Consider the following 26,769-nt stretch of genomic DNA (forward strand, 5'->3'; position numbering starts at 1 on the left):
GATAGATGGTTTTCGTGCAGTTCGTCTGCATAAGGTTTGTTTTTGGTTCCCCGAAGTTATTGGAGAAATCAATCTCCGATGTAAAAATACACATATACATACGGCATAGCAAGTGCTTCAAGTGAGTCTAAACATGTGATGGGCAGTACAGTATATATATACACAGAATAGAAAAGACAACAAAACTTAATTCACACTGCATCATTACTGGAATATATGTCATTGACGGGATGCGTTCAACAGACATGGAGTAGATTGGACACATTTATTGACGGGGATATAACACAAACAAAATACGTGATGTGAAGTTCAGAATAATAAATACACAGAATAATGGGGATGTAACAGACAAAATACATGATATAAACTACAGAAATATAAACTCACAGAATAACGGTGAAAAAAACACAGAAAATCACGTGATATAAACTACACATACAGAATACAGGGAATATAACACAGACAAAATACAACAGTATCTGCTAGACACACAGAATACGGAAAATGGTGTCAGAAACACACAAAATATGGTGCACGTAATATGTATAATTCCTTATTTCACAGTGTAAATCAGACCCGTCGAAAAGCTGAACGCAACGAGCCTCTGCATATTCTCGGCTTCGAACTCACACTGCAGTGGACGCCGATAAAGTTATGCGTCGCGGTAATAGTTTTGAATTATCTCCCTTTACCAATATGGTAGCCGGAAGCCGAAATGTCTGTAGATTTCACATTGGGCACAAAGCAAATGAAAAGATGTGGTTGATTTGAGTTGGTTCTAACAAAATGTGGGATGTTATGTCAACACAAGATATTCCACATTTCCTTAAGATGAAAAGAATCAAACATGAGCAGATACAGTCGACTGTCTCTCATTATTTAAAGAGGAGGCACTTCATGGTGGGTTTTTAAGACAAATTAAGTCCGCTGTCAATCGCAATGTACACGAAATCATTTTGCCGTCTGTATTAGTCTTGACTGTCATATTCAAGATGAGAAAAAGAAATTTATCAACCGCGATTAACGGAACGGACGTGTTAACATGTTAAACCTGGGTTAAATTAGCGGATATAAGCGTGTTAAAGACAATGACAATTTGAACACTGACAACAGATGACCATCTAGTAAGCTGTTGGAAACTTGTATGACTTTTGAACTTAGATACTGTATTTGTTTGCATTCAATTTATATGTTTCAACTGGTCGAAACTGAACAAGCAACAGTATTATGGAAACGAGTTATCAAGTTCATGCATTCAGTAATGTCATCTCCAATATGATTAGACAGAAATATTTATGTTCATTAGCCTGTGATATAGTTATTGTTAATCTCAATGTCCTGAAGCGTAGTGTTGTACTTGTATGGTTATGGTAAGGTTATTACCTGCCAGTAGATTTATTATTACATATGATGTTTATTTGCTCTGAAATGTTTAGATATTATATATTTCAGGATGCAGAAGTGAGTGGAAAACGGGACTGTGGAGCTACACAACAGCTGAGTGAGGTGGCCCTTCATGGGAGCGTCAACTGCAACGGCAACACTGAGAATGTCCTTGCCTACAGCAGCATTTCTGGAGATGCCACAGCTTGTGATCAGCAGTTCACAAGGTTTGGCCGTTAGGCATGTTAGAGATACTGTCTGATAGAAAGGAAACGTAGTAAATGGGTACTTTCTGTGCTGTCATGTAAAGATTGCTCAAGGTGGTACAATTTATAAATAATAACATATCAATGTAGTTAACATTGTCATGTAGAACTGACTGAAATTGCATTTCTCAAACCAATTCAGTAGTTGAGTTTGTGAAGTGTATGTAATCATAGTTATGATAATATTGTTGATTTTGATTTCCAGGTTGAAGCATTTTGTAGTTGATGCTGTCGAACCATATCAAGGAGAACTTCGGGGTCTTCTCTTCCCAATGTTTGTTCATGTCTACCTGGAACTTCTCTGTAATGGACATAAGACTCCAGGTATGCCATTAACTTCAGTTCAACCCAGAATATACCAATGTAGATTTGTGTCCATCTATATTGTGTCTGCATGCCATATGAACCTGATAAATATGGCGATTGTTGTCTTTACTGTCATGTTGATCATGACATGGTTACCTACCCACGTGGAAGAATTCAAGGTTCATCCATGGTAATCTCTTCAGTGCAAATGACAAAGGCACGAAAGCGGAGACTGAGAAACCCATTAATTCACAACTCTCAAGTAACTGCCATGCTTTGAGATTTTATGGGACGCTTTAGTCACCTCACGCTGTGTTCTCACCCAATCGAGTTGTTTTCATGGTGATTGAATTAATTAGAGTCAAGTGCTTCACTTAGTAGCGTGGAGCACATCCACAGTGTAGGAAAGATAACCCGTCTCAACATCCGAGATTGGTGAATTTGGTGGAGGACGGGTTAAAAAAAATCTGGTCTGTCTTAATGTTGGATCAGTTTTAGCAAACCAATGACATATATATTTATATGTATGATGATTGTAATCTTTCTGAATATTGCCAAAGGATACTAGAATAATCAAACAGATAGAATTATCGAAAACAAAATAAGATGTGGTGGCTATATAAACAGAGTTCTCTTAGCTTCTTGAAAACCAGTTTAGCAACAAAGTGGAGGGCAGGCTAGACTGTTAAATAATTTGACCAGCCAGTCCTGTGGACAGGCCAATTTTCGACATCTTTCCTACATTGGCATCTTTAGGCCTCTGACTGCTTACCATTCTGACAGACCACACATGGAAGTATTAATGACATAAGTTTGAAATGTATAAATTTTTCACTCTCATAGAATTGATAGTGTAACACAGAAAATCTCACCAGTTTGTGTTTTTCAAATATATCATCATAAATTGATAACAGTGTTAACCCCAAGGTTTGAAAATTAGCACACTAATTATTCAGTTTTGATCTGTAAGATCTGGATCTAGATGTATTCGGTGGTGCACACCTAACATTATTCCCATACAGAAAAAGCTGCATTAAACCCAAATGATAACCCAGATGGTTAAAATGATGTTGTAGGTTGTCATCCTTCCTGGATTGTTGTTTATGTGACATGTAAACCTGTAAAGGTTAGAATATTAGCCTTCAGCACCCCATGCTTGTCAGAAGAAGCAACTAACGGGATCTAGGGCCAGACTTGACTGACTCATCATTGGTTCCCAGTGGCACATGTTGGTGCTCATGTTGTTGATCACTGGATTGTCTGGTCCAGGCTTGTGTATTTACAGACCACCTCGATATCGCTGGAATATTGCTGAGTGCAGTGTAAAACAAAACTCGCTCACTCATTCACTCAGGCTTATGGCAAGTACAGTCATGCCCCAACTTGTTAAGATACTGCTCATGTTGATAAATTCAAAAGTGAAAAATTGCTGACTGTAATGTTTGTCCGCACTCAGGTGATGAAGGAAAATATATTGTTTCTCTAGCCCATAAGTTTCATGATCGACATGTTTCACTGCTGAGAGAGGATGACAGTCACAAGGCGTTGATCAAAGCACTGCGGAAGATGGACACAAAACAAGATGTGGCTAACTCACAAGAGGTTGGGAATTTCAGGTTGGTCTGAATCTTACTTTTTGTCAAACACTGTTTGTCTTCCATGTCTTGTTTATGACAGCTGATTGTTTAGTCAACAGAGAGTAGACTTGTTGGGTAAGACTGGTACACTTTAGTGACATGGTATAGGGTTCTCCCTAGTATTTAAGTTAGGGGGTCAGGTTGACACCAATTTTTTGAGGGGCGGAGTCAAAGTTTAAAAAAAATGGGGTTTATGAAATTTATGAATATAACCGATTTTGAATTAATAATTTCTTTTCTTTCAGGTATATGCCTCTAACTTAGTCTAACTGAATTCTAGAGAAAGATCATGTGTACTTTCGAATCAGTTTGAAATCAGAAAGCAATTTAATTACATTTATTACCTGTACCATTGAATTGTGTGGTTTTGCTTAGTGACTTTATTGCATCAGAGCTGACACACTGTATGTTTTTTATGGGCATTTTCACATTACACTGCAATATATATGCAGGTTTTCTGCACCAATGGAAACCCTGATGGTAATATGATTGAAGTACTTTTCAAAACCCACCTCATTCTCTTAGTCTTATGTGCTGCATTTTCCTTTCTTTCAGAGACAACAAGTTCAGCATCTCTTTGACTGAAGCATGTCTCAATTACTTGATGAGGCATCTCAAAGTGAGTTACTGTGTTGATTCTTGTCATTTTTATACAGTTTCGTCTTCGTTACTCTCTGAAGGTCGCCTCATTAAAACTAGATCTTTTTCAGTGATACAACACCTCTCAAGATTCTGAGGAGGCCTTGTCCATTGAACTAGAGAAAACTCAGTGTGAATGAAGTATGCGTTAGATTTTGCTCAACTTTCCAAACACAATTCAGCTTAATTTCTTTAATTTTCTTTTGTGTTTGCAATGTGAGACCATGTGGTTGCATTGTTTGACATGGTGGTTGCAATGTGAGACCATGTGGTTGCATTGTTTGACATGGTGGTTGCAATGTGAGACCATGTGGTTGCATTGTTTGACATGGTGGTTGCAATGTGAGACCATGTGGTTGCATTGTTTGACATGGTGGTTGCAGTGTGAAACCTGTTGTTTGCAATGTTTGACCTTGTGGTTGCATTGTTTGACATGGTGGTTGCAATGGGTGACCCTGTTGTTGCATTGTGAAACCTTGCAGTTGCAAAATGAAACGTTGTGGTTGCAATGTTTGACATGGTGGTGGCAGTGCGTTACTTGGTGGTTGTTATGTGCCTGTTGGGTCCGTCATGTTTGTCAGCTGCGTATGCAGACTTAACCATTTGCAGATAGCCCTGACCGTGATAGACCATCCACTCACTCACTTACTATGTCACTGCGTTATGTCAGCTATATGATCAGTGGTCTTACTTGGACCAGTGAAAATTCGGCGTAGAACAGGTCTTCAGCAACCCATGCTTGCCACAAAACGAGACTATGCTAGTTGTAAAAGATGCCTATCGGGATCAGGTGGTCAGGCTTGCTGACTTGGTTGGCACATATCATCAGTTCCCAGTTGTGCAGATCAATGCTCATGTTATTGATCACTGGATTGTCTTGTCCAGACTCGATTATTTTCGGATGACCACCATATAGCTGGAATATTGCTGTGTGTGGCATTAAACTAAACTCACTAACTCATTCTGAAACCCATTCAGATAATGGGTGGTTGATATTCCATATGTGATTTCAGATGGAGGACAACATGATAATGCTACAGATTTTCAACCAATTCTTCCATGTGGAAGGTGAGAAACGTATCCTTAATGCATCTATCTTGAATAATTTTTACCACTGCCATGTCTGATTGGATAGGATGCCTCTCATGAGTTATGAAGGTCAGTGGTTTGATCACTCCTTCTGAAAATCTTTTGAAGGGTGGTACTTGTTGTTATCATGCCTGGTGCTCAGCATTAAGGAATGAAACAACAAGTAGCTGGCTCTAAGTCACAAAGAACAGAGTTAGGCCTGTATTATACCAAGCTGGCACTTGAGTATTTGAGTCGAAAAAAGTGTCCTATTTCTGTCACATGGAAACGGACTGAGTCAGCCCAGAGGGTTTCATTGTGATTCATTGTGATTCTGTTTGAGGGCTCCAGAGTGAAAGCCAGTATGAAGACTACAATGTCATGTTTCATTGAAACTTGAAGGGTGAAGGCCGCTATAAAGGCATCCTCTTCATATGTGTCAATGAAGCCAAGGATGAGAGTCCGTATACAGGATCTAGATCTAGAATTGTTTCATATGTCAATGAAACTAAAGGTTGGAGCCACTATATAGGCTGCCACATCATTTTCCAGTGAAACATAAAGAGTTAAGCAACATGGAACTGACTGACATTCACAAGGTGGAGGATGACCATATCAACAAGCAGTCCACCACAACCACAGCATCCAGTGATGTCAGTATGTCCACCCTCACACAGTCCATTCAGAAGGTTCGAGATGGGCCGCCATGCATGTCCTCAATATGTGTCTACACATTCCTCAATGCTTACCAAGGGTATGTACATGGGCTCACAATGTACACACTGTACCAATCCTAGCACACTGTTAAAGGTCGACACAAATGGCTTTTCCTACTTCTTTGCTAGAGTGAAACAATAAGGCTAATTTTTTCAACATTTTTATGCCATATGAGGGTTAAACATTTCTGGTAGTATAAAAAATGTTGAGATCTAGAATTGTCATGTCCCCAAACTTGCATTGATGTGTCATGTTGAATGAGCACAAGTCTGACTCCAGTTATGGGCTCATTTGTTTTAACTTGTGATGTCTGAATTTCATGGAACAATTGTTTATTTGGCTTTGACAACATATGTCAAATCAAGAAGAACCAAACCAGAAACATGCTTCATCATACAGACGTTTGTCCACAGTTTTACTTTTTGTCTTTCTAGTTCTGCTGTAAGCCCATCTTGACTTGTGTCTCCATTTTCTTATGTGATGTTTCTGCAATTGTCCTGCAGTTTGTGCAGCACATGTGTGTCCCCTGATGGCGAGAGTCTAGCAGCTGGGTTTGAAGACTCTACTGTGTCTCTGTGGAGTTTGACACCTGGTCACATTCACTCTGAAGCCAGCGATGGCGACCCCAGTAAGATAGCAGTTGCAGCTGACCTGCTCAATGTCGAGGAGGACAAGGCAGCTCTCAGGTAACCAACTTGCACTTTGTAGCTGACAGTACGGGAATAGGTAGATGTGGTGTCCCACTTGGGACTGATAAATACATGTGCCAACCTGCTCTTGAACCTTTTGCCCCTCACTTGTGACCCTTGTTATCCAGATGGCTTCTGGGTAGTGCCCACATATAGTGGCTGCTGACAGTAATAACTCATTGGATTGTTACTCATTCGCTTGACTCTAGATTATCTTACTGGGCCTGGATTTACAAAGTTGCACTAAGAATATAGACGTAAGTGCCAAACATTAACATTAACTTCCGAGTATCTTAGCACTAAGAGAACTTAGAACATCTACACTGGGGTTTTGTCTCCCGATTAAAAAACTTGTATGTATTTCATGAACTGTACATTTCCAGGTTTTATTGTGCACTTGTGTAAGTGTTGTTTTCTGCAGGGCGAGCTGTGACCTTGAGACACTGACACTGCGGGGTCATGATGGGGCTGTCTACAAGACCTGCTTCACCCCTGACTCTACATATCTCCTCTCCTGCTCAGAAGACACCACAGGTAGGCACAGGTGTAACATACAGGTGTACTATACAGGCAGACACAGGTGTATCCTAACAGTAATCACAGGTGTAACATACAAGTGTACTGAACAGGTAGATATGGGTATATACTATAAGTAATCAGAGGTGTACTATACAGGTAGACACAGGTGTATCATAATCGCAGGTAGTTGCAAATGAGCAGACTTGTTTACAGTAAAGCTGTTATAACCAATCACTTTTTGTTGATCAGACTCACATCTAGTATAAAGAGGGGTGGTGGGGTATCCTAGTGGTGAAAGCACCAAAGACCCTGGTTCCATTTCCCACATTGGTACAAATGTGTGAATCTCATTTCTGGTATCTCCCCATCGTCATATAGCTGGAATATTGCTACAAGCGACGAAAAGCTGTAATCTCATTCAAACACTACTATGTAAACAATGACAGTGTCTTCACTGCATGTATGTTTGTTTATGCAGTACGTCTGTGGGATCTGAAGACACACACAAACAGGGTGTGCTACCAGGGACACAACTACCCAGTGTGGGACATTGATGCCAGGTAGGGACTCCAGCAGGATCCAGGGAAATATATCTCTGAAAATATGCTTCACCACGGTTTGTTTTACATGTCTGAATATTAGCACTGATTAATCTAATCAAAACAGATATTATAAACTAACAGGTGAAATATATAATACGTATGATTATAAGTATATGTTTGTGAAACAACTTAAAATTCTGATAATACACAGAGCTTTAAATTGATGTTAAGACATATGGGCCAATTTACAAAGGTGAGCTAAGTTTAAGAAATATCGGGCTGGACAGTCTCTTTTATTCCAATAAAATTCCCAGGCAAAATCCACTACCAAATGTCAGGCAGTGATGTTAGAAATTAGATTTAATCAACTTGACATAATTCTCACTCCAGTGCTACTGCAGGCTATTTTGCTAGCTGCTCCCAGGACCGAACAGCCAAGTTGTGGTGTACAGAAAGGACGTATCCCCTCCGATCGTTTATTGGCCACACGTTCGATGTAGATGTGAGTACAATGTCAGCAGTGAGTGAAATGGTCATATGTGTGAACTTTTGACCCTTAGCACTCAAGTTGTGTGGAGACAGTTCCTTGCTTCAAAAAATAAAGTAGTGAGATAATGTAATTAGATTATATATTTTACTGTATAGTTTAAATATAAAAAATAAGGGATCACATGAAACCAATAGTGTTCCTTTTTTTCCCCAAGGTCTTCTGAAGCTCATATATTGCATAGCTTGTGATGAAACCTGGAAAAAAAATAAAGGAACACTGTTGCTTTCGTGTGATCCCTTGTTTTTTTCCCTTGGTATATGTATTCTGTTTCAGTGTCTTCATATTGTTTCAGTGTCTTCATGTTGTTTCAGTGTCTTCATGTTGTTTCAGTGTCTTCTTCATGTTATTTTAGTGTGTCAAGTTCCACCCAAATGGCAACTACCTGGCAACAGGATCTGGTGACAAGACTGTCCGATTGTGGAGCATACAGAGTGGTCGGACTGTCCGCCTGTTTCAAGGTCATAGGGGATCAGTTATGTGCCTTGCCTTCTCCCCTGATGGAAAGCTGCTGGCTTCAGCAGGTGGGTGACAAAGTAATGAACCTGTAATTGACACATTAATGTTACCATCCATGAACTGAAATAAGTAAAATTGGTGTCCTGAACTAATTTTTTACAGAGGTACAACACTTGCAGTTTTGCTTTGTACTTGCTTGTAAAATTATGCCATTTGGAAAGTGGTCAAATATCACGAATGCTATATTTATGATCACACTTTCTCAATAAAGTACAGATTCTAGTCCTTTCCTTAGGTTGAGTCCCATCGGGACCAAGAGAGTCTGACACCTACTGGTAATCACCAACACACAAAGTTAGCCATCCAACACACTCAGCCACCAAGATGTCCACGTACGACACATGACATGTGTAGGAGACTGCATGACCATGAGGGTTTACAAGAGATTGAGAACCCTGTGAGGTGGGATGTCCTGACTTTCTTGTAAACCCGAGTAGGAGTGGTTTCTCCAACTTATCAACCATTTTTGTCCAGCCTCATGTAACTTATTGTAAGAATGTTGAGTTTTGATTGCTTTGTGTGACTCTGATAAAATACCATGTACACCCGTCATGATCCACAACAAAAGTCAATATTATCCTGCCACGCCATGGTGACCATGCAAAGTGAAAATAGCATGCGTCACCAAGCCTTTTGCAACATGCACTGCATTGAGAACGGTGGCATCTCACATAAATAAAAACAAATCGTTTGGATGCATATTGTTTTCTTCTGATTTAGTAAAAACATTTGGCTAGATGAATTCGTTATCGCATCGTGTCTCGGGAAATTTTGTCAGTCTCTCTTAAGGTTGTATTACAACCTTATTCGGGACTGATAAGACCCTGTATTTCCCGAGAAACAATGTAATAACTTATTTTGTGTAAAATATCTTTTATCACAATATGTAACAATTGATATCACTACGTCCTGCTGCCTTGTAATAGATCTCCATGGGGTGGATGGTATAGCGAGTTGACATTACATGGCTGTAACCTGGCTGATTTTCATGGAAAGTTTGCCCATTTCATGTATTGCATGTGAGCTGCCTGCAGTACCAGTCTTGTGAGGGACACACAGTTCATATTGACAAACAATCTCACTCTTCCCAGCGATCCTTCGTAGCCTAGTGGATAAAACCGCCAAGCTAGAGAGCAAAGGGTTGCAGTTAGGAAACAGGATGTCTCCAATAATGTGATATTTTACAATCAGTGATAGCAAGACAAAGTTATTTAAATGGTTTCAAAATTACCAGGGGAAACTTACATCCTGGGGATTTACAAATCACATCCTGGGGACTTACAATACACATCCCAGGGATTTTCAAATCACATCCCGGGGATTTACAAATCACATCCTGGGGACTTACAATTCACATCCCATGGATTTACAAATCACATCCCGGGGACTTACAATACACATCCCATGGATTTACAAATCACATCCTGGGGAGTTACAATTCACATCCCATGGATTTACAAATCACATCCCGGGGACTTACAATACACATCCCATGGATTTACAAATCACATCCCAGGGACTTACAATACACATCTCTGATCATATAGGGTAACCATGTGATACGATTTTGAGAAGACTTGAGACAACTGTCATAGAGCCAGGGGGTCCTTTCACAAAGCAACCTGTACAAAGGCTAACCTTAACTCCCATTCTTTAACATCACACTAAGGTTACCCTAGTGACTTAAGATCACCTTAGTGCTTTGTGAAAGGCGGCCAAGGTTGATTTGTTGTGTGATGGATTTTCGACCCCACTTCCGACGTTTTGGCCCTGATGATTCAGTATTCCAAATAACACTGATGGGACATGAACATTAGGTGAAAATAAAAGCACATCATGCATATATGAGTACATCATGAATGTTGCAGGCGAAGATCGTCGGATTCGTGTGTGGGACCTGAGCACTGGTCATCTATACAAGGAGCTGCGTGGACACTCCGACACTGTCTACTCCCTCTGCTTCAGCCGCAACAGCTCACTACTGGCCTCTGGGGGGCTTGACTCCTGCATCTGGGTGTGGGATGCTGGGAAGACCTCAGACAAGGACAGGTTAGTACTGTGTTGTGAGGTAGTGATTGTTTTCATCATATGAAACATTTGTAATCTGGAAAGGTAAAACACTACCCTTCACATTTTCAAATATATACTTTTTAATACGTACATATGTACATATGGCTTTGATCCTATTTTGAATGGTTTGGTGTGTTGTTTTAAACCGCACTCAGCAACATTCCTGCTGTTTGACGATGTAAATATGGGATTCTGGACCAGAAAATCCTGTGACTGGCTTTATGAGTTGTCTCTTATGACAGAAGATAACTGCTTGTGAGGGAACAGTTGATGAACAAGTCAAATAATTATTGCCAAGGACCTGTTACTGAATGCCTGGTATGCCTGTGACCATGGTAACAGTGCATTAGTCCGTGTTGACAAATGGTAAGTGCTACATGGTTGGTATCAAACTGATAAAAAATAACAGTCTGTCTGGGCATCTATATTATATTACTTCACGGATGACCTTTTGTCTTCTGTGTTCCAGTACCGAGTCCACCACTTCACCTGAACTTCTCGGTGCCTTCCCCACCAAGTCGGTGTCCGTCATATACCTCCACTTCTCCAAACACAATGTGCTGCAGGCTGCTGGAACAAACTTGTGACACCCACCCAGGAGCACATTGGAACCAATTTATGACCCCAACCCAGGAGTACAGCGGAACCAGTTTGTCAGTTACTATAGAGCACAGTGGAATTCTCACAGCAGCTGTGATGTCTGTTGTAGTTTTGAAATAACTGTCTCAGTTCCCTTGTATCTGTAAGATCAGATACTGTACCTCTAAAGAACACGCTTTATGAAATTTGTTCAAAGAACTTCTAGACAGCCATCTGATGTTTCCAGAACACACTGGTGCAGCCATGGTGTAACTACAAGGATATGAAGCCAAAGATGGAATATGTCCATGAGACTGTGGGACAGTGACTTTTGCTGTCAACAGGATTGTTGGAACATCATGCTGACAGTTACTGAGGACCTGGGGAGAACCATGTTATTAGTCAACTATAGCATTGGGTACAGCCATATTATCGGTTGACTTGGGCACTGGGACAACCATGTTATAAGTCAGCGAGAACAATTGGAACAAGTGTGTAGTCAGTCAACCAGGGTGTTGGGGACTGGGTACATTATCGGTTGACTGGGACACTGGGACAACCATGTTTTCAGTCAGCTAGAACAACTGGAACAAGTGTGTTATCAGTCAACTAGGGTGTTGGGGACGGTGTACATTATCGGTTGACTGGGACACTGGGACAACCATGTTATCAGTCAGCTAGAACAATTGAACAAGTGTGTTATCAGTCAAGTAGGGCGTTGGGGACTGGGTACATTATCGGTTGACTGGGACAGCCATATTATCAGTCAGATATGGAGTGATATTAAGAACATGGTATCAATAATGTCTGGTCTGACAACACTGCCATCTGCAGGATGAAAGTTTTTGTTGAACATATCAAGCTCAGTGGTATATAACATAAACTATTTTCAGTTTGTGTGGCCAGTCGTCTGTCAGTGTAAAGACAGCCTCAGCTGTGGTGATCTGTAAGATTGAAAACACCAGCTGGTCATAAAGATCTCAAACACAAAAATGATCATGTGAATTTTTGTGGTATACCTTTAATGCGAATACAAGTAGTAAACCTCACTGAGTTGTTGTTCATGCTTGGACCATCGCCCTGGTCTGGTCAGGGGTGCTGCCCTGAGAGAGGAAGGGAGGTGACTTTGATCCCGTCTACATCATACCAAGAGGTTAAGAGGAGGGCTGTTGTATTAGCCTGCGTGACACTTGGTGCTGCTGGCATTGATAATAGATTTAAATTGCTATTACTGGTTTGTAATACGGGGGGTAAGTGCAGTAGTTGGAACAGTGAAACAAATTCACATGCAGTATGGGATAAACGTTAACTTAGACCAACCCTACTTATTTCATTCAGCTGAACTATTAACATGGACAATGACGCTACTCAAAGACAGTCAACTACCTATGTTATGAATACACAACAAACTGACAGATATTACTAACCATCCATGCCACTTCCTCTGTACTTTGCTTGAAATGCCTATAACAAACCAGGGTTATATCAAACTAAAATTAACAGTCCCTATAGGTTTGTGAAAAATGGCTTTAGCTGACTCTCTTCACAAATGTGTCAACAATACTGCTGCACACTAGTGTTGTTGTTAATTCTGTCATCTTCCAAAACACTGTAACAACCAAATCTCTGGTGAAATCTTTTATTACAAAAAATGAATATATGCGCCTAAAAGTCTCAACAACAATATTCCACTGAACACTTGTGCAATAAAAAACACTGGTGAAAGACATAGAATAATACTGTAATCTGTATAATAATACTGGCAAACTCCACTCAAACATACACAATATGAAAACATTCAAAATAAAGCAAACAGCACATGTAAAACAATATGTAAATTCTTTAATACTGAGCGATCGACTTTGTACTGGTAGTTCTGTAACTGTTAGACATCACAGACTCTGCAACGGTCTGATGCATCACCATATAAATCTATGGATGACGCTACAGATACCTTATGTATTCAAAGAGGATAAATATATCAATTCAAAATCAATACATTCTCATATGATGAGACACATTATAATACAAGCTGCTTTGGGCATTAACCTCGGTATCCTCTGTGGTACTGAATAAAATACTGTAATATGGACACAGAACTTCCTTGAACACAAGAATACAGTACTGAACTTCAAATACAGTATGTGTCTGTAAGGACACACAAATGGGAATACCACCCACTGGCATCCAATTCTTTTGATTTTATATTGAATACATCTGTACGCGGGGAAAGTTGGTACAAAACAGGTATTTTCAAATTTCTGACTGTACATTTATCACAGTCATTCATGACACAACAAAGCTGTATCATAACACAGATATATATTTAATGAACATTTTGATTGAAGTAACAATGAGGACTGAACATCCTGATTTGATCACATTTTTGCTGAAACAAATCTTTGCAACAACAAGAAGATTTTATGTAATACTGATCACAAATGTGCCATACTGCATGATACCACTTGAAACAAATGAAAAATACTGACACGAAGACATATGTTGATCACTGACCAGCTGTAAGCGTCTTCTTCTGACGCACCTTGCGAGGAATCGGGGCACAAAGTTCCTCCAACCTTGGTGTTGCTCTTGCCTTCTTTGCAGCCGTGGATACCTTATAGGGATCATAGTCATCCTTGATCAATGTGCGACTTCGTGGTCGAGCGAGCTGCTGAAGACGTAGAGATGCTATGGCCTTCAGAGCCTGATCTGATACTGGCCACTGAACAGGGTTCTCTCCCTTGAAGTTATCGTGATAGCCCTTGGCTTCTGCTAGTGTTTCCACCCTTGATGAAGCAGTGGCCTTTTTGGCCGCTGGAGAGACCTCACTTGGTTGACCCCACTCGTAGTCATTGATACAATATCTGTCTTCCCTGGTTTTAGGGGCAGCAAGTGAGTGAAGACGGTCTGATGCCGACACACTCCGAGCCGCCTTTGTTACCACTGAGTATGGAGATCTCTCTATCTTGAAGTCAGCATGAAGACCCTTTGGCTGACTCAAGACCTCAAGACGCTCAGTTGCAGTGGCCTCTAAAGCCGTCTTCTTCACTGGCCATATTGATGTTGGTCTATAACAAAAGTATTTGTAAGTTGTGATTGAAAAGTAAAATGTGATTCTTTTAGTTTACCTACACAATGGTTCAAAATAGTTTGTGTCAATTTGTGTGTCCATTGTTTCCATCTTTAATTGCCTGCAAGTGTCCTCTCTGAAACAGCTTTATTCATTTGTTACTTTGTTTTAACAGACGGTGAAGTATCATAGGGTTCTTTTTGTCATCTCATAATGGGATAACTTGAAGGTCCATATAAAATATTTTTCTTGTCATCACCGTTGTCTTTTCTGCCACCTCTCCATCTTTTGTGAGTCACTGAGAGCACCACTGAAAGAATGTTTTTACCTGTGTGTCTTATACTCGTGATGGACGGACCTGTGACGAGCCAGTTCCTCAAGCCTTGTAGTGGTGGCTACAACATAAAAACAATCACAAGTACATAGTGCAGAAACTGTATTTGATGCATGGAGAAATCACAAAGAGAACATATTGTTTTAAAAGAGCACAATAAAAGTTTTCAGAGGGTGACTACATGACAGATGTGTATGTTGCAGTGGATATACCATCAGGGAGATCCTTCTCCCACAAAATTTCATCCCTGTATTGAGAGTACAAATAGAAAGTTAATGGTGGGTACTCATATCATACAACGAATCTCCTTTAAGCTGTGTTACAACATAGAAAGGAACACATACACTTGTCACTGCTTGAGTGACTGAGTATGGTTTTACGCTGCTTCTAGCAATATTCCAGCAATACGATGGCAGAGGAAACCAGATATGGGCTTCACACAATGTACCCTTGTGGGCAATCAAACCCACGTCTTCAGTATGGCAAGCGGATGCTTTAACCATAAGGCTCTCCCACTGCTTCTATTTTTGGGGAGGGTATAGACAAATTCCAACTCAGTGGAAGTAAATGCATGATTTCTTGTGTTACAAAACAATCATCCTTGGTTTTCAGGTAACATGGATTCATGATATGTGGGTTGAAAGTTTTTGTTTTTTAATTTACTGATGTTTGTATGTATCATATTTAACTGATGTGAGAAGCAATATTTCCAAATTTGATGGTCAATTGGCTAAAGATACAATACTAAGATGGAAACATACACTTGTCTTCCCAAATATTTAATACTGGTTTCTTAAACAGCTGTTTCCAGTAAATATATACACAGTTTGGTGACAAGTAAAACCGAGGGACAGTCAGGTTGCCTGAAACATGTTTTGTCCTTTGGCTGAAGACAATTAACTGTTTAACAACTGTGGAAGGATGTGCGATTGAAGATGGAAGATACACTCACTGAAGAGTGTGATCTTTGATGACCCTCCCTCAGTCACTCCCTGTGGTTGCTGGGGTTCATAATCCACCCAATACACAGAACGCCTACAACAAAGACAACAGGCATTCAGAGTGATACAAATATTTGTAAACATGTGACATGCAAACTGTCACATCAGTATTGCTCTTGCCACTTGGAAATGTATTGTATTTGTGACAAAACACAGTGGTTATCACATGTGCAGTGATAGTGAAATAATTATGACATGAAAACATTTTAACAACATAAATTCACAGAAGTGGATTGGTCGGTTACTGTTTAATTTTGCACCTAAGCAGTATTCCAGCTATATGGCAGCAGTCTGTAAATAAGAAAATCTGGACCAGACAAACCAGTGACCAACAGCATGAGTATGGATCTATGCAATGGGATACAAAGAAGTCAGCGAGTCTGACCACCTGATCCCGTTAGTCATGTCTGATTGCAAGCATGGGTTACTGAGGATCAATTCTAACCAGGATCTTCACAGGTTCCCAGCTGTGGAACTTTCTTCACTTGTGCATGAAAACAAAACATCAATAAAATTATGTAACACAGATGTAATCAAGATGATACAGAATCTTTGTTGTTATTGTTATATCAAAATTACCAACATTTTTATGCATTGGGTAAATATATTACTTTGTTAAAATATTTTTGCTTTTCTTTTCTAAACAACCCTGAGGAACATCATTTTTGCAAATGATGTGCCATAAAGGAATTAAAAGGTATTGTATTGTATAGTGTATTTGGGTCCAGACAGCAATGGAAAATGTGTCACTACACCTTAAATGTTCTTAAGATGTTTTAAAAATGTCAGATCTTAATTCTGATGCATTTATTTATAAAAAGAGAAAACAGTACTGTGAAAATCAAAAACAGAATTCATCCAGGATCTGTAAAATTATCAGTCCTTTTCAAGCTCCAAGAGACACACATATAAAGCATAAGTAGGTAAACATACATGAAATTGGTTGAACATGCAACAGATCTTCAAATGGAAATAGCTCTAGCTACAAGTGCAGCAAAAGGTTTGCTTTGCAATGGATTATAATCAACACATATTGTCAGTGCAAGTCATTTTTTATTCATTAGTTTCCATTAAGATCAGAATGTGACAAGGTTTTCTAAAAATAGGGCATTTTAGAGCAAATCACTGGTGATTAGAGCCTTTTCAAGAGTAAATGTATTTAGGACCTCTTTACTTTTAGGATAAAACATACAAATTCTATGCTTTTAATCAGAACCCTTCAAACCTTGTCTGAAGTTGGATTTTAACCGCGGAGCAACCTGAACCCCTCGTTATGTGATAGCATATTGACATTAACAATATAAATCCATGGTCACTAACATATGTACATATCTTTCTGATTTTTAGATATGGGTTGACAATAAAGGTTTAGTCAACTGTAGTGTCAGCTTTATCAAAATTCTAAATCAGCTGGAAGAAAGTTGTTCTCTTGAACAAGAAATACTCAATTTGTGGTCTATTTCATCACATAATAATACTCAGCTACTTTAGGTAAATTCTTTGTTGTTTTTGTTTGTTTGCTTGTTGGTTGTTTACCTCTAAACACAACAATTTTCCAGCTACATGTAAACGACAGCAGTTTGTAATTAACCAATCTGTGCAATCAGCATCATGGTGAGTATCCATTAAGTCAGCAAACATATCCATCCAATCAAATCAGTTGATTCATACACCAGGCTTGGTTTGCTGAAGACAAATTAAACCTGAATCTTCGTAGGTGTTCATTATTTTTCTCCTTGCAATATTTGATTTTATCATTTATCAAAATGTCATTTTATCTCATCATTTATCAAAGTGTCACACTCACAAAATAAAAGTAGTTGTAATCAATAAAACCTGTGAGTGGACTATGAATATGGGTAGTAACATTTTTAGAGCCTGGTAAACTATTTATAAGTTATACTGGGCATAACCACAGTGTTCACTTATAGGGTCTGACCCTCTGACAAATTCGGGAAATTTGCCAACTGTCAGACAGAAGTCACCAACTTGCCAGCCCCAATGTCTGACCGAGTATTTCACAATCACTTTATCTGAAGTTGTTCTTTGAGGCTTGTGATACTTGTTTGCTGTTTAGAAATCTTATGTTTGTTATCATATAATGTTAATAATTTCAGTGCCAGTTATAAGAAACGTTAAATCTGAAATGTGTGTTGAATTTTATTCTGTGGGTCCTGTAACAGTGGGTCAGACAGACTGCTGAAACTTCCAAGACCCAATGTCCTGTTACTTTCAAACACTATTCGTGAACACTGAAGCATTTTGTCCATTTCATTTATTAGGAAATATAGCTGACATCCCCTTATATAAATTATCAAGAAACAAGCATATCAAATTTTCTTGTATATATGCATCTAATCAGTTCGTCCACAACATACCGAACATGTCTAGTATTCGTATGTCAAACCAAGAAAATTTCTGTGTGTATATGTGTGTGATCAACAACTAGTAACTACTAATTGTTGTTGATGTGCCATTAAACAGCTGTTTTCTGTATAGTTTTACTTAAACAAACCAAAGACGTTGCTGGAAAAACTCACCTGTCCTCTAAAAAACCAGGAGGTACTGGCTTAGGCCTCGATAACAAGTCTATTCTTCGCGTGCTTTCTGAAACAGACATTGAATTTTCAGTCTCAGTATCCATTGTGCATAGAGCGTTTGACACAAACGTGAACCAATCCAACAAAAAACAAAACTGAAGTTACCATACGCCGTCGCCATCTTTCATCTTAGTCGATAAGGGCGTTGCTAAGGACGCTTGGGCTCCTCAACCTGGCGGAACAACCCGAGAGGTCCCGAATGACTGCTCAGCCTGTGTGGGCGATTATCGAACCCGATGAGATAACACGTTCTGTCAATGGCTGTACAAAGGCTTACGTTATTCTCTTTGTCAGGTTGACTAACTTGAAGGCTTATCCATTTACTTTGTAGCAACACCCAAAATACAGATTTAGGCAAGCCCTATGGATTTTCACTAGAGAATTAAAAATGTTTTCAATGTTCGTGGCAGTTTCTTCTCCACTTCGCATATGGATATCATTACCGTTAGTTATGATAATTTATAACATATGTCCAGCATTCGAAACTGGACAAAGTAGGCTGCATACACGTGGCAATGTGACACGTAAGTGTAACTTATAATTACGTTTTATGTTTAGTGGGTGTTTTTGTGACTGACAATTCTGGTCACTCGAAGATTATAAGAAAATAAATAGTAATGTCAAAATATTTATGTCAATTAAATTAGAAGGTGAATTAGCTTATGAAGAAGTTATTGATGCACTAAAAGATGAAAAATGTCCAGGCTCAGATGGGTTCACAGCTGAATTTGTAAAATGCTTGTGGTATGATTTAGAAAAAGAAACACGTTTGCGATCTTTCAATTATTCTCATGAACGGGAGTTTCTATCAGTTTCACAACAAAGGAGAAATATAACATGAATTCTAAAATATATTGAACCAAGATATTTTCTTAAGAATAGGCGCCCAATCTCTTTCCTATCAAACTTATATAAAGCTGCTTCCACGACCACTGAAAGTAAAGAATTGCAATCAGAAAGGATTTATGTCTGGAAGATATATCATATAAGGCAAAATGTTATGGCACTCAACTTCTTCTTTATTGTTTATACAACGTTTCTGGGATATTCCTTGCCCCTTCGTCTCATCTACCTGACGAAGGACAAGGAATAGCACAGAAGCGTTGTGTAAACAATAAAGAAGAAGTTGACTTCCATAACATTTTGTTTCATATTAGAATACCGACTTCTGAATGCCTCTCAAGAACCTGGAAGATATATCGGTGAAATAACTCGTCAAATATATGATCCTATGGAATACACACTGTCAGAACACTATCAAATACTTTTTTTCTATTACAGCTTTATGTTGAAAAGGACTTCGATGTTGTAGATTGGGGATTTATGCAAGAAACCGTGAACCTTTGCGGTTTTCGAAATTCCGTCAAAACTGGATTTTGATCTTGTACAACGGAATTCAATCTTGGGTGATTGTAAATGGATTTGGATCTAATTCTTTTGACATAGCCAGAGGGTGTCGCTAAAGCGATATCCTTTCCCCTCATATATTTTTCCTGTCTTCCGAAATACATTCTACACTCATCAGAAATAATGATAATATAGAAGGGTAAAGATAGAGGAAATAGAATAGTTACTTTCTCAATTTGCAGATGATACTGCATATGTTCTGGATGGTTCAGGAAGATGTTTGTATGGCTCTCAGTAGACCTGTACTAGCATGCTTTGGTCGGGTATAAAAGTTAATATCGAGAAAACATGGTTATTATGGGCTGGTTCAAAGAAAAGATCTGGAATGAAACCATGAAACCCAAATACAATTACAGTGGAGCCAACAACCCTTTGACCTTCTTGGCATAACGTCTGACAATGATATGACCAGAGTGATTGAAGTGAATTACAAAGACAGGTTAAGAACATGTGAAACATTAAGAAACATTACACTTGTCGAGAGAAATTCTATCCCTAAGTCACTCATATTACCTAAGCCAAATCACATGTTTTCACCATTTACCAGACCTTCCGATTCGATGTTAGAACCTTTCCGAACGAAACCATTCAAATTCTTATGGGGCAACATGCTTGTCAGATAATTCCAGTACCATATTAGGTCCTAATGCTGTGTATTGATTTGCAGTATCATATTCTTGTCACACCCTGGCCTTGAGATAGGTCTTTATGATCACGCGCTTGTTAGCCAATGTATATGCTGTCTAAACTCTGTGACGTTGTCGTGAGTAGACTGCGCGAATCGTCGACTGCGTCCAGTTTGCATGACTTGCATGTCCGGAATCGATTATCTGCAGGATGCAAATACTAGCAATGCCTGGCGTCGGTGCTGTTCTCTATCAACAAAATTCTCTGTGAATAAAGCTGACTAATGATTCGTTGTTTTGTTGACTGGACAACGGACAGTTCGTGAACACCTGGCGTCGTCAGTAGTGTTTCCCATACAACTGCTTTTGACATAATCGATATCTATTTGATACAGTGCACACTACTTTTAGCAGAGGTCTTTTCTGTAACAATCTCTACTGGAGAATTCTTTGATATTCACTAAAAAAAAATCAAAAAAATCATAAAACGTGTTTTGAATGCTGTATGAAAACTGAGAGTTGTTGTTTCTCATGTGAATGTCTATGAAAACTTAATTGAATTGGATATACTGAACGATGATTCTCTACACACCAACATGTAACGCTCTTGCACCCAAAGAACCGCGAGTACATTGGATTTGAGAAGAAAACCAGGGACGTTTATGTATTAGTGTTGTTGTTATCGCTGTTTTGCACGCACTCGTGTTTGTACCTGGCTGTTTATATCAACATAGACTTATGCCCGCCGGTTTTCTTGGGCAAACGTGCCCCAGGGCAACATGGATACTTCATTCATGTACATCACCTTTCCGGCCAAGACAACCAGTCGTTGTTGTATCCTCTTAATTTCAAGCAATGGGTCAGAGCAACAACAAGTTTCATCTCATAGCTTCCTTTTATATAATTCGGCAGGGTTTGCAGTACCAACATGCTCCGAAAAGACTCAGTCTGTATCTATTACACAACCAAGGCATTCCACAAGGAACGCAACATCTGAGATCTCGATACCACCAACCACACATCGACAGAGCATGTTCTGAATGAGGATCCTGAAGGTAGTCTTTGAGCCTGGATGCACTCAAGTTGTTGGGCAGCAAGACACCGGTCCTGACCGCGATGCAGAGGAGAACGTTGGTGTGCTCTAACATTTTGGGTTCTCTTTATACTACGCGCATGAAAATACTTCCACTAACATAAAACCATCACGGCAGTCCAGTTTACTTGTACCTATATCAGTAGCCTCATATGAAAGCTGATGTTGGCGCACAGGAAGGTGTCACCAAATATTACTTTGGCAGTTTGTGAAGGCGAGAACTCAGCCGGACTTTAGTGACAGAACTGGCCGAGGCAAGGAAGCAATGGCGCTGTCCACATCTGAAATCCATTCCTCGGCAACCTTCCGCATGTATTAGCTCGTGAAAACGCAACAATCCTACAAAGGTATGAAATCCCCTATTTTGATTTCTTGAGCTTGTAAGAAACATGTCGGCCTAGTCACACAAACTGCTCGTTATTTACCCCATGGTGAGTAAACACGCTGACACGGTTGTCGCGTGCATTATCCACGTTGTTATTGAGTTTCAGAAATACATCTCTGCATGAATGTGGAAGATTAGATTTGTTTTGTTTGCTTGTTGTTAACGTCGCTCTCACCAATATTCCAGCTATATGGCGGCGGTTTGTAAATAGTCGAGTCTGGATCAGACAATCCAGTGATCAACAACATGAGCGTCGAACTACGCAATTGGCATACGATTACAGGTGTCTATCAAGTCAGCGATCCTGACCACCCGACCCCGTTAGTCGCTTCATACGACAAGCATGGGTTACTGAATACGAATCTAACCCGGATCTTAACGGGTCATGTTGTAGAATGGGCCGTCCCTTAACACTCCTGAAGCGATCCCCGGTATCAATCCATTGAGGATATACTTTTATTTACAGACATTTCGCAAAATCTTGGTTTATTGGGTTTACAAAATAAATAGTAACCCGTGTACGTGTCGTGTTTGGCCATATATGGTAAACAGAGGTCAATTTCCCTGCACGATGTACATGTACAAAATGAAAAACATCGTTCCAGTCGTTCCCAAAATATGAAATGATGCCTGACCAAGACTTCTTTGTCGATCTTTGAATTTGGTTTCGATTCTGTGTGGTATGATTTATGTGTGTGCGCGTGTGCGCGAGCATTGTATGCATGTGCAGGTGGGTGAATGGGGGTAGTTGGTGGTGTAACTGTGGAGCTTACGGAATGGTAGTCTCTTTAACACCTACGTCATGTAAATGTTGCTCATTGTTTGATTTCGGACACTTTATGATTTCCGTTTCCATGACAACAAGTTCTATGGCAACACACAGTCAGCACTGAGACAGAACGGAGATGGCATTTGAAGCATAGCAATTGATTCAGATCAGTGTTTGTACAGACAAGACAATCAGCACCTACTTCTTTCAGTTTGTGTGAAGGCGTCTCTATGACTGAAGATCGATTTTGGATACTCAAACGACAGTTCCTTCAGCAGTAGATCCATATCCATGTAAGTCCCTCGTCATACAGTTCTCCGACCGGTCTCTCCTGTATGCCACTACCGGATTCGAACCCAGACGATCCAGACTGTCCGTTCAAACATTAAACTCTCTCGGCACTTTCTAAAGCGGTTTCACACCCTGGACGACACTGTGTACCTGTGAGAGATCAACACGACGCGGCATGTATTGGTGTGTCGTGGCCGTGTTGTGCGTTACCTATGGGAGCACGACTGTGTCAGGTACCGTTACAAACTGTGGGAAACATCTGCACGCAATCCACGGGGTGCGTTTGTGCAAGCACGTAGTTGCTTAGACTGACGCTTTGTCACTGAATAGATATAATGTTGTTGTAACAAATAACTTATTTAGATTTTAAAGGAGGCCTAGGGGATGTGTGAGAGAGTTTAGTTTTACGTCACACTCAGCAATATTCCAGTTATATAGCGGCGGCCTGTAAATAATGGAGTCTGCACCACACAATCCAGTGATCAACATCATGAGCATCGATCTGCGCAATTGGGAACCGATGACATATGTCAACCAAGTCAGAGAGCCTGACCGCCCGATCCCTTTGGTCGACTGAAGGCCTATTCTACTCAGGGACCTTCACGGGTCAGGAGCCCTAGGGAGCCCAGAGATGTTAACAGACCCTGAACCTGGGTAAATCTGGACTGGCTTCATTTAGGATTTCAGCACTGCAGGGAGGGCTAGGATGTAGGGACAACACTATGGTTCAGGGACTGTGAGACAGACTAGTGTTTGCTATGCAAACTGATGTACGCTTAATTCGTCTTTTGCTCTCAAATGCAACAATTCATAACATCTGATATCGTGTGAAAGTGTCGTCTTCGTTAGATGTTTATATGTTTACTTTATACATACAACTTGAAACTTGACTTATTGTGAGGCATATAAATATTCCAGCTACATCAATGGGGTCTGCATATATTTGAACTTGGCGTACTCAAACCAGCTGTTGAAACTGTGTGAAGTTCCATCTAGGTTCGATGGGTTTCTGCAAATCACCTGGCCTGACTACTTGCTTCATTTCAGTTTGTCATAGCAAGACATAATGTGAGAAAAGTGGGATAACTCGTATGTTTTAGTGTGTCAGACAATGACTGAATGAACAGTGAAGATCAGGGTTAGCACTTGTCGTTTGCAGCCCATGTGACAGCGTGTTAGTTGTATATGTATGTGTATATGTACATGTGTTCAATGTATATGTATTTATGTGTCTGGCCCAGTCTGTATTAGTGATGCGGCGTAGAGATTGTTCAAACATATTTCAAAGTTAGATAGTTTAGCAGTCTAAGGGCGACAACTCTTATTAAAACGTCACTTACATTCTTATTACCCCCTTGTGTGAAGGGGAGCGTTTTGGAAGGCGGGAATAGCATGGCTTCTATAGAAGATCGTTGTCTCACCGAGTTAAGGTGGCTTTCCCATCCTTACAAAGTATCCATTCACAGCTGGGTGGACTGGGATATATAGTCACAGTACTTTGTCCATGTTTACTGCACGTTACTGTACCAGCAACTAGGTGTTTGTACGTATTCGTGTGGCCACCATGTGGTCATCTACCAACGGATTCTTGGATTCTTTTAAATGCACAGGGTTGTGTGCTGCACACTAGGGGTTGTGACAATACTGAGTCTGCACACAAAGTTGACTCCAAGGTGTTTTTTCACACCCGTTCACAGGTGGGCTCGATCTCGGCACCTCTAAGCTCGCTGGATTAGCAGCGAGGCTGGCGCCTTAGACAGCTCGCCCACCGTATGTATTACAGTGACTTACATGCTTTCGTACATGTAATGTTAATCCATAAATGCATGTCTAACAGTGTGCTAGTTGCTACTCAGCGTGTTACAGTATCAAAGGGATGAAGTCGTATAACCGTGATATTGTTGCATGAGAGGGCGTCAGCAACAGCATTGTACGTTGACCCCCATCTGCACCATCCCAGTAGGTCTTTCTCCCTCGTCACCTGTTACTTGTGATATACTTCTCGTACTTATGTTCCATATCATGCATTCTTGCCGCTTTTGTACCATACAGAATCGTTCTAGACGTGAAGTGGATGCAAATACTGTTTGAATATTGGGGTTGGGGTGGGGGGGGGGGGGGGGGGGGGGGGAGGTGGGGGGTGTTGTTGGTTTGTATTAATTGTTGAAAAATGTTGACTTGCTTCATCTATGTTTGAATGCAGTAAACTTCACTTCAAAATTTAATTCACCGTTATTGGTTTATTTCGTCAGGGGCGAACATATGACAATTTTTACTCTTCTGGAAAAGATGCATTCCATCTAAACATGAATGCATTTGAGAATATTTTCGTGGCTTACAGCTAAGTTAAGCTCTTTTGTAAACTAATACCTTATAACTTACCTTTAAATGTTTTTTGAGTAATTCATAAGGGTGAGGGGGTAATGTTTCTTTTGGCATTTAGCATATATGTGTAACAGTGTGTTAGTCTATGTAAGTAGATGTGTTAGTCTACCTGTGTATGTGTGTAACAGCGTGTTAGTGTGCGAGTTAGTACCTGTCAGTGTACATGTGATAGTTTGTTAGTCACAGTGTTCACTCACCCCTTCTCATTTACTACATTACTTGATCATTCAAAAATCATAAACCATAACCAAAACAAATTTGAGCTTCCACAAAATATTTTATTATATGCATATGTATTTGTATATGGAAAGAAAAGTATTGCAACACCAGAATAGTTTTAGGCTGGAATGACTTCCATCTTGTGGAGTGTTTGTAAGATAAAATGCATAAGTTTCCATCTCCATCTGCCACATCGCCATCGGAAAGACGGGGCCATCCTGGGACATATGCGGCGTAATCCTTTTGCACCGAGTAGCGTCTTAATATTAAAGCGAGAATGGCAGCCCAATCGACGAACGTGAGACAGAACCGTCCGGAATCGCTTGAAAACAGCAGGCCTCCGTGCCTGTTAAACGTCCACTGCTGACAGCTGCTCACAAAGCTCATCGTCTGGGCTGTTGTTGGGACCGCTAGTCTGTCGTACAGACCCTGAAGTATATATATCCAAGAAAGCCCACGCAAGTCTAGAAAATGTGGCAAGTCTAGATTTCCTTAGCTTCAGTCCCTCGACTCACAATGTCTTCGATAGACTAACAACTACTCTCTGATATGAACATATTCTACTGGGAAAAGGTCATTGTGAAAGAAATAAGAATAACATAATAAAATGGAGGCTGAGACTTTTTTCACTTTCACAAGCGAAGGGAATCTAGACTTGCCACATTTTCTAGACTTGCATGGGCTTTCTTGGATATATTTACTTCAGGATCTGTACAACATCACATATCATTGATCAGTTCTTTTGTGACTTCAGTTTCACAAGACTGGTACAAATAGATGGCAGTCTTTTCAAAGGGTTTTACAAGCGGGCACACTGTGTGTGTTGAACATTTCCTGTTAACTGTTACTTGTAAAACATTTCAATCAAAGACATGGCTCTGTCTTACTACTTCTAATAAACAGTTTTCTCCTGTTCCATGTGATTTCAATCAAACTGCCGTATATAATGCAGACAGAATATTTTGATTGGACAGAAAAATCATATTTGATATCTTTGTTGGAGTTTTGGATACATCCAGTTTTCCAGTCATAGCATTAGTCTCCAGAGATGCTTACCCTAAGCTATGTGGTTGCGACACTTGATACTTCCCCTGAGCTGCCCACACCA

General features: G+C 40.0%; 2 protein-coding genes across 3 annotated transcripts; one reads left to right on the plus strand and one right to left on the minus strand.

Annotated features, from left to right (window-relative positions):
- Positions 1–675: 675 nt before the first annotated feature.
- Positions 676–12,530, plus strand: LOC137277597 (TAF5-like RNA polymerase II p300/CBP-associated factor-associated factor 65 kDa subunit 5L). The gene is made up of 14 exons (XM_067809402.1): positions 676–900; positions 1,453–1,610; positions 1,855–1,973; positions 3,442–3,571; positions 4,148–4,211; positions 5,245–5,299; positions 5,852–6,053; positions 6,520–6,702; positions 7,127–7,239; positions 7,703–7,784; positions 8,157–8,268; positions 8,669–8,837; positions 10,701–10,881; positions 11,372–12,530. Exons 1-14 carry the CDS (start codon positions 787–789, stop codon positions 11,487–11,489), a joined length of 1,800 nt encoding a protein of 599 aa, XP_067665503.1. The 5' UTR covers positions 676–786; the 3' UTR covers positions 11,490–12,530.
- A 578-nt stretch (positions 12,531–13,108) lies between these two features.
- LOC137279280 (sperm microtubule associated protein 2-like) lies at positions 13,109–23,278 on the minus strand. Of its 2 annotated transcripts, none has more exons than XM_067811795.1 (5): positions 22,969–23,278; positions 18,427–18,493; positions 15,838–15,920; positions 14,880–14,946; positions 13,109–14,549 (listed from the first exon to the last, which is right to left on the minus strand). In XM_067811795.1, exons 1-5 carry the CDS (start codon positions 23,057–23,059, stop codon positions 13,988–13,990), a joined length of 870 nt encoding a protein of 289 aa, XP_067667896.1. In that variant the 5' UTR covers positions 23,060–23,278; the 3' UTR covers positions 13,109–13,987. The 2 variants fall into 2 exon arrangements, with proteins under 2 accessions (XP_067667896.1, XP_067667897.1); XM_067811796.1 differs by lacking the exon at positions 22,969–23,278 and adding an exon at positions 18,592–18,642.
- Between the last annotated feature and the right edge of the window lie 3,491 nt (positions 23,279–26,769).

This window comes from Haliotis asinina, chromosome 3, assembly GCF_037392515.1.
Source record: "Haliotis asinina isolate JCU_RB_2024 chromosome 3, JCU_Hal_asi_v2, whole genome shotgun sequence".
Lineage (NCBI taxonomy): Eukaryota > Metazoa > Mollusca > Gastropoda > Lepetellida > Haliotidae > Haliotis > Haliotis asinina.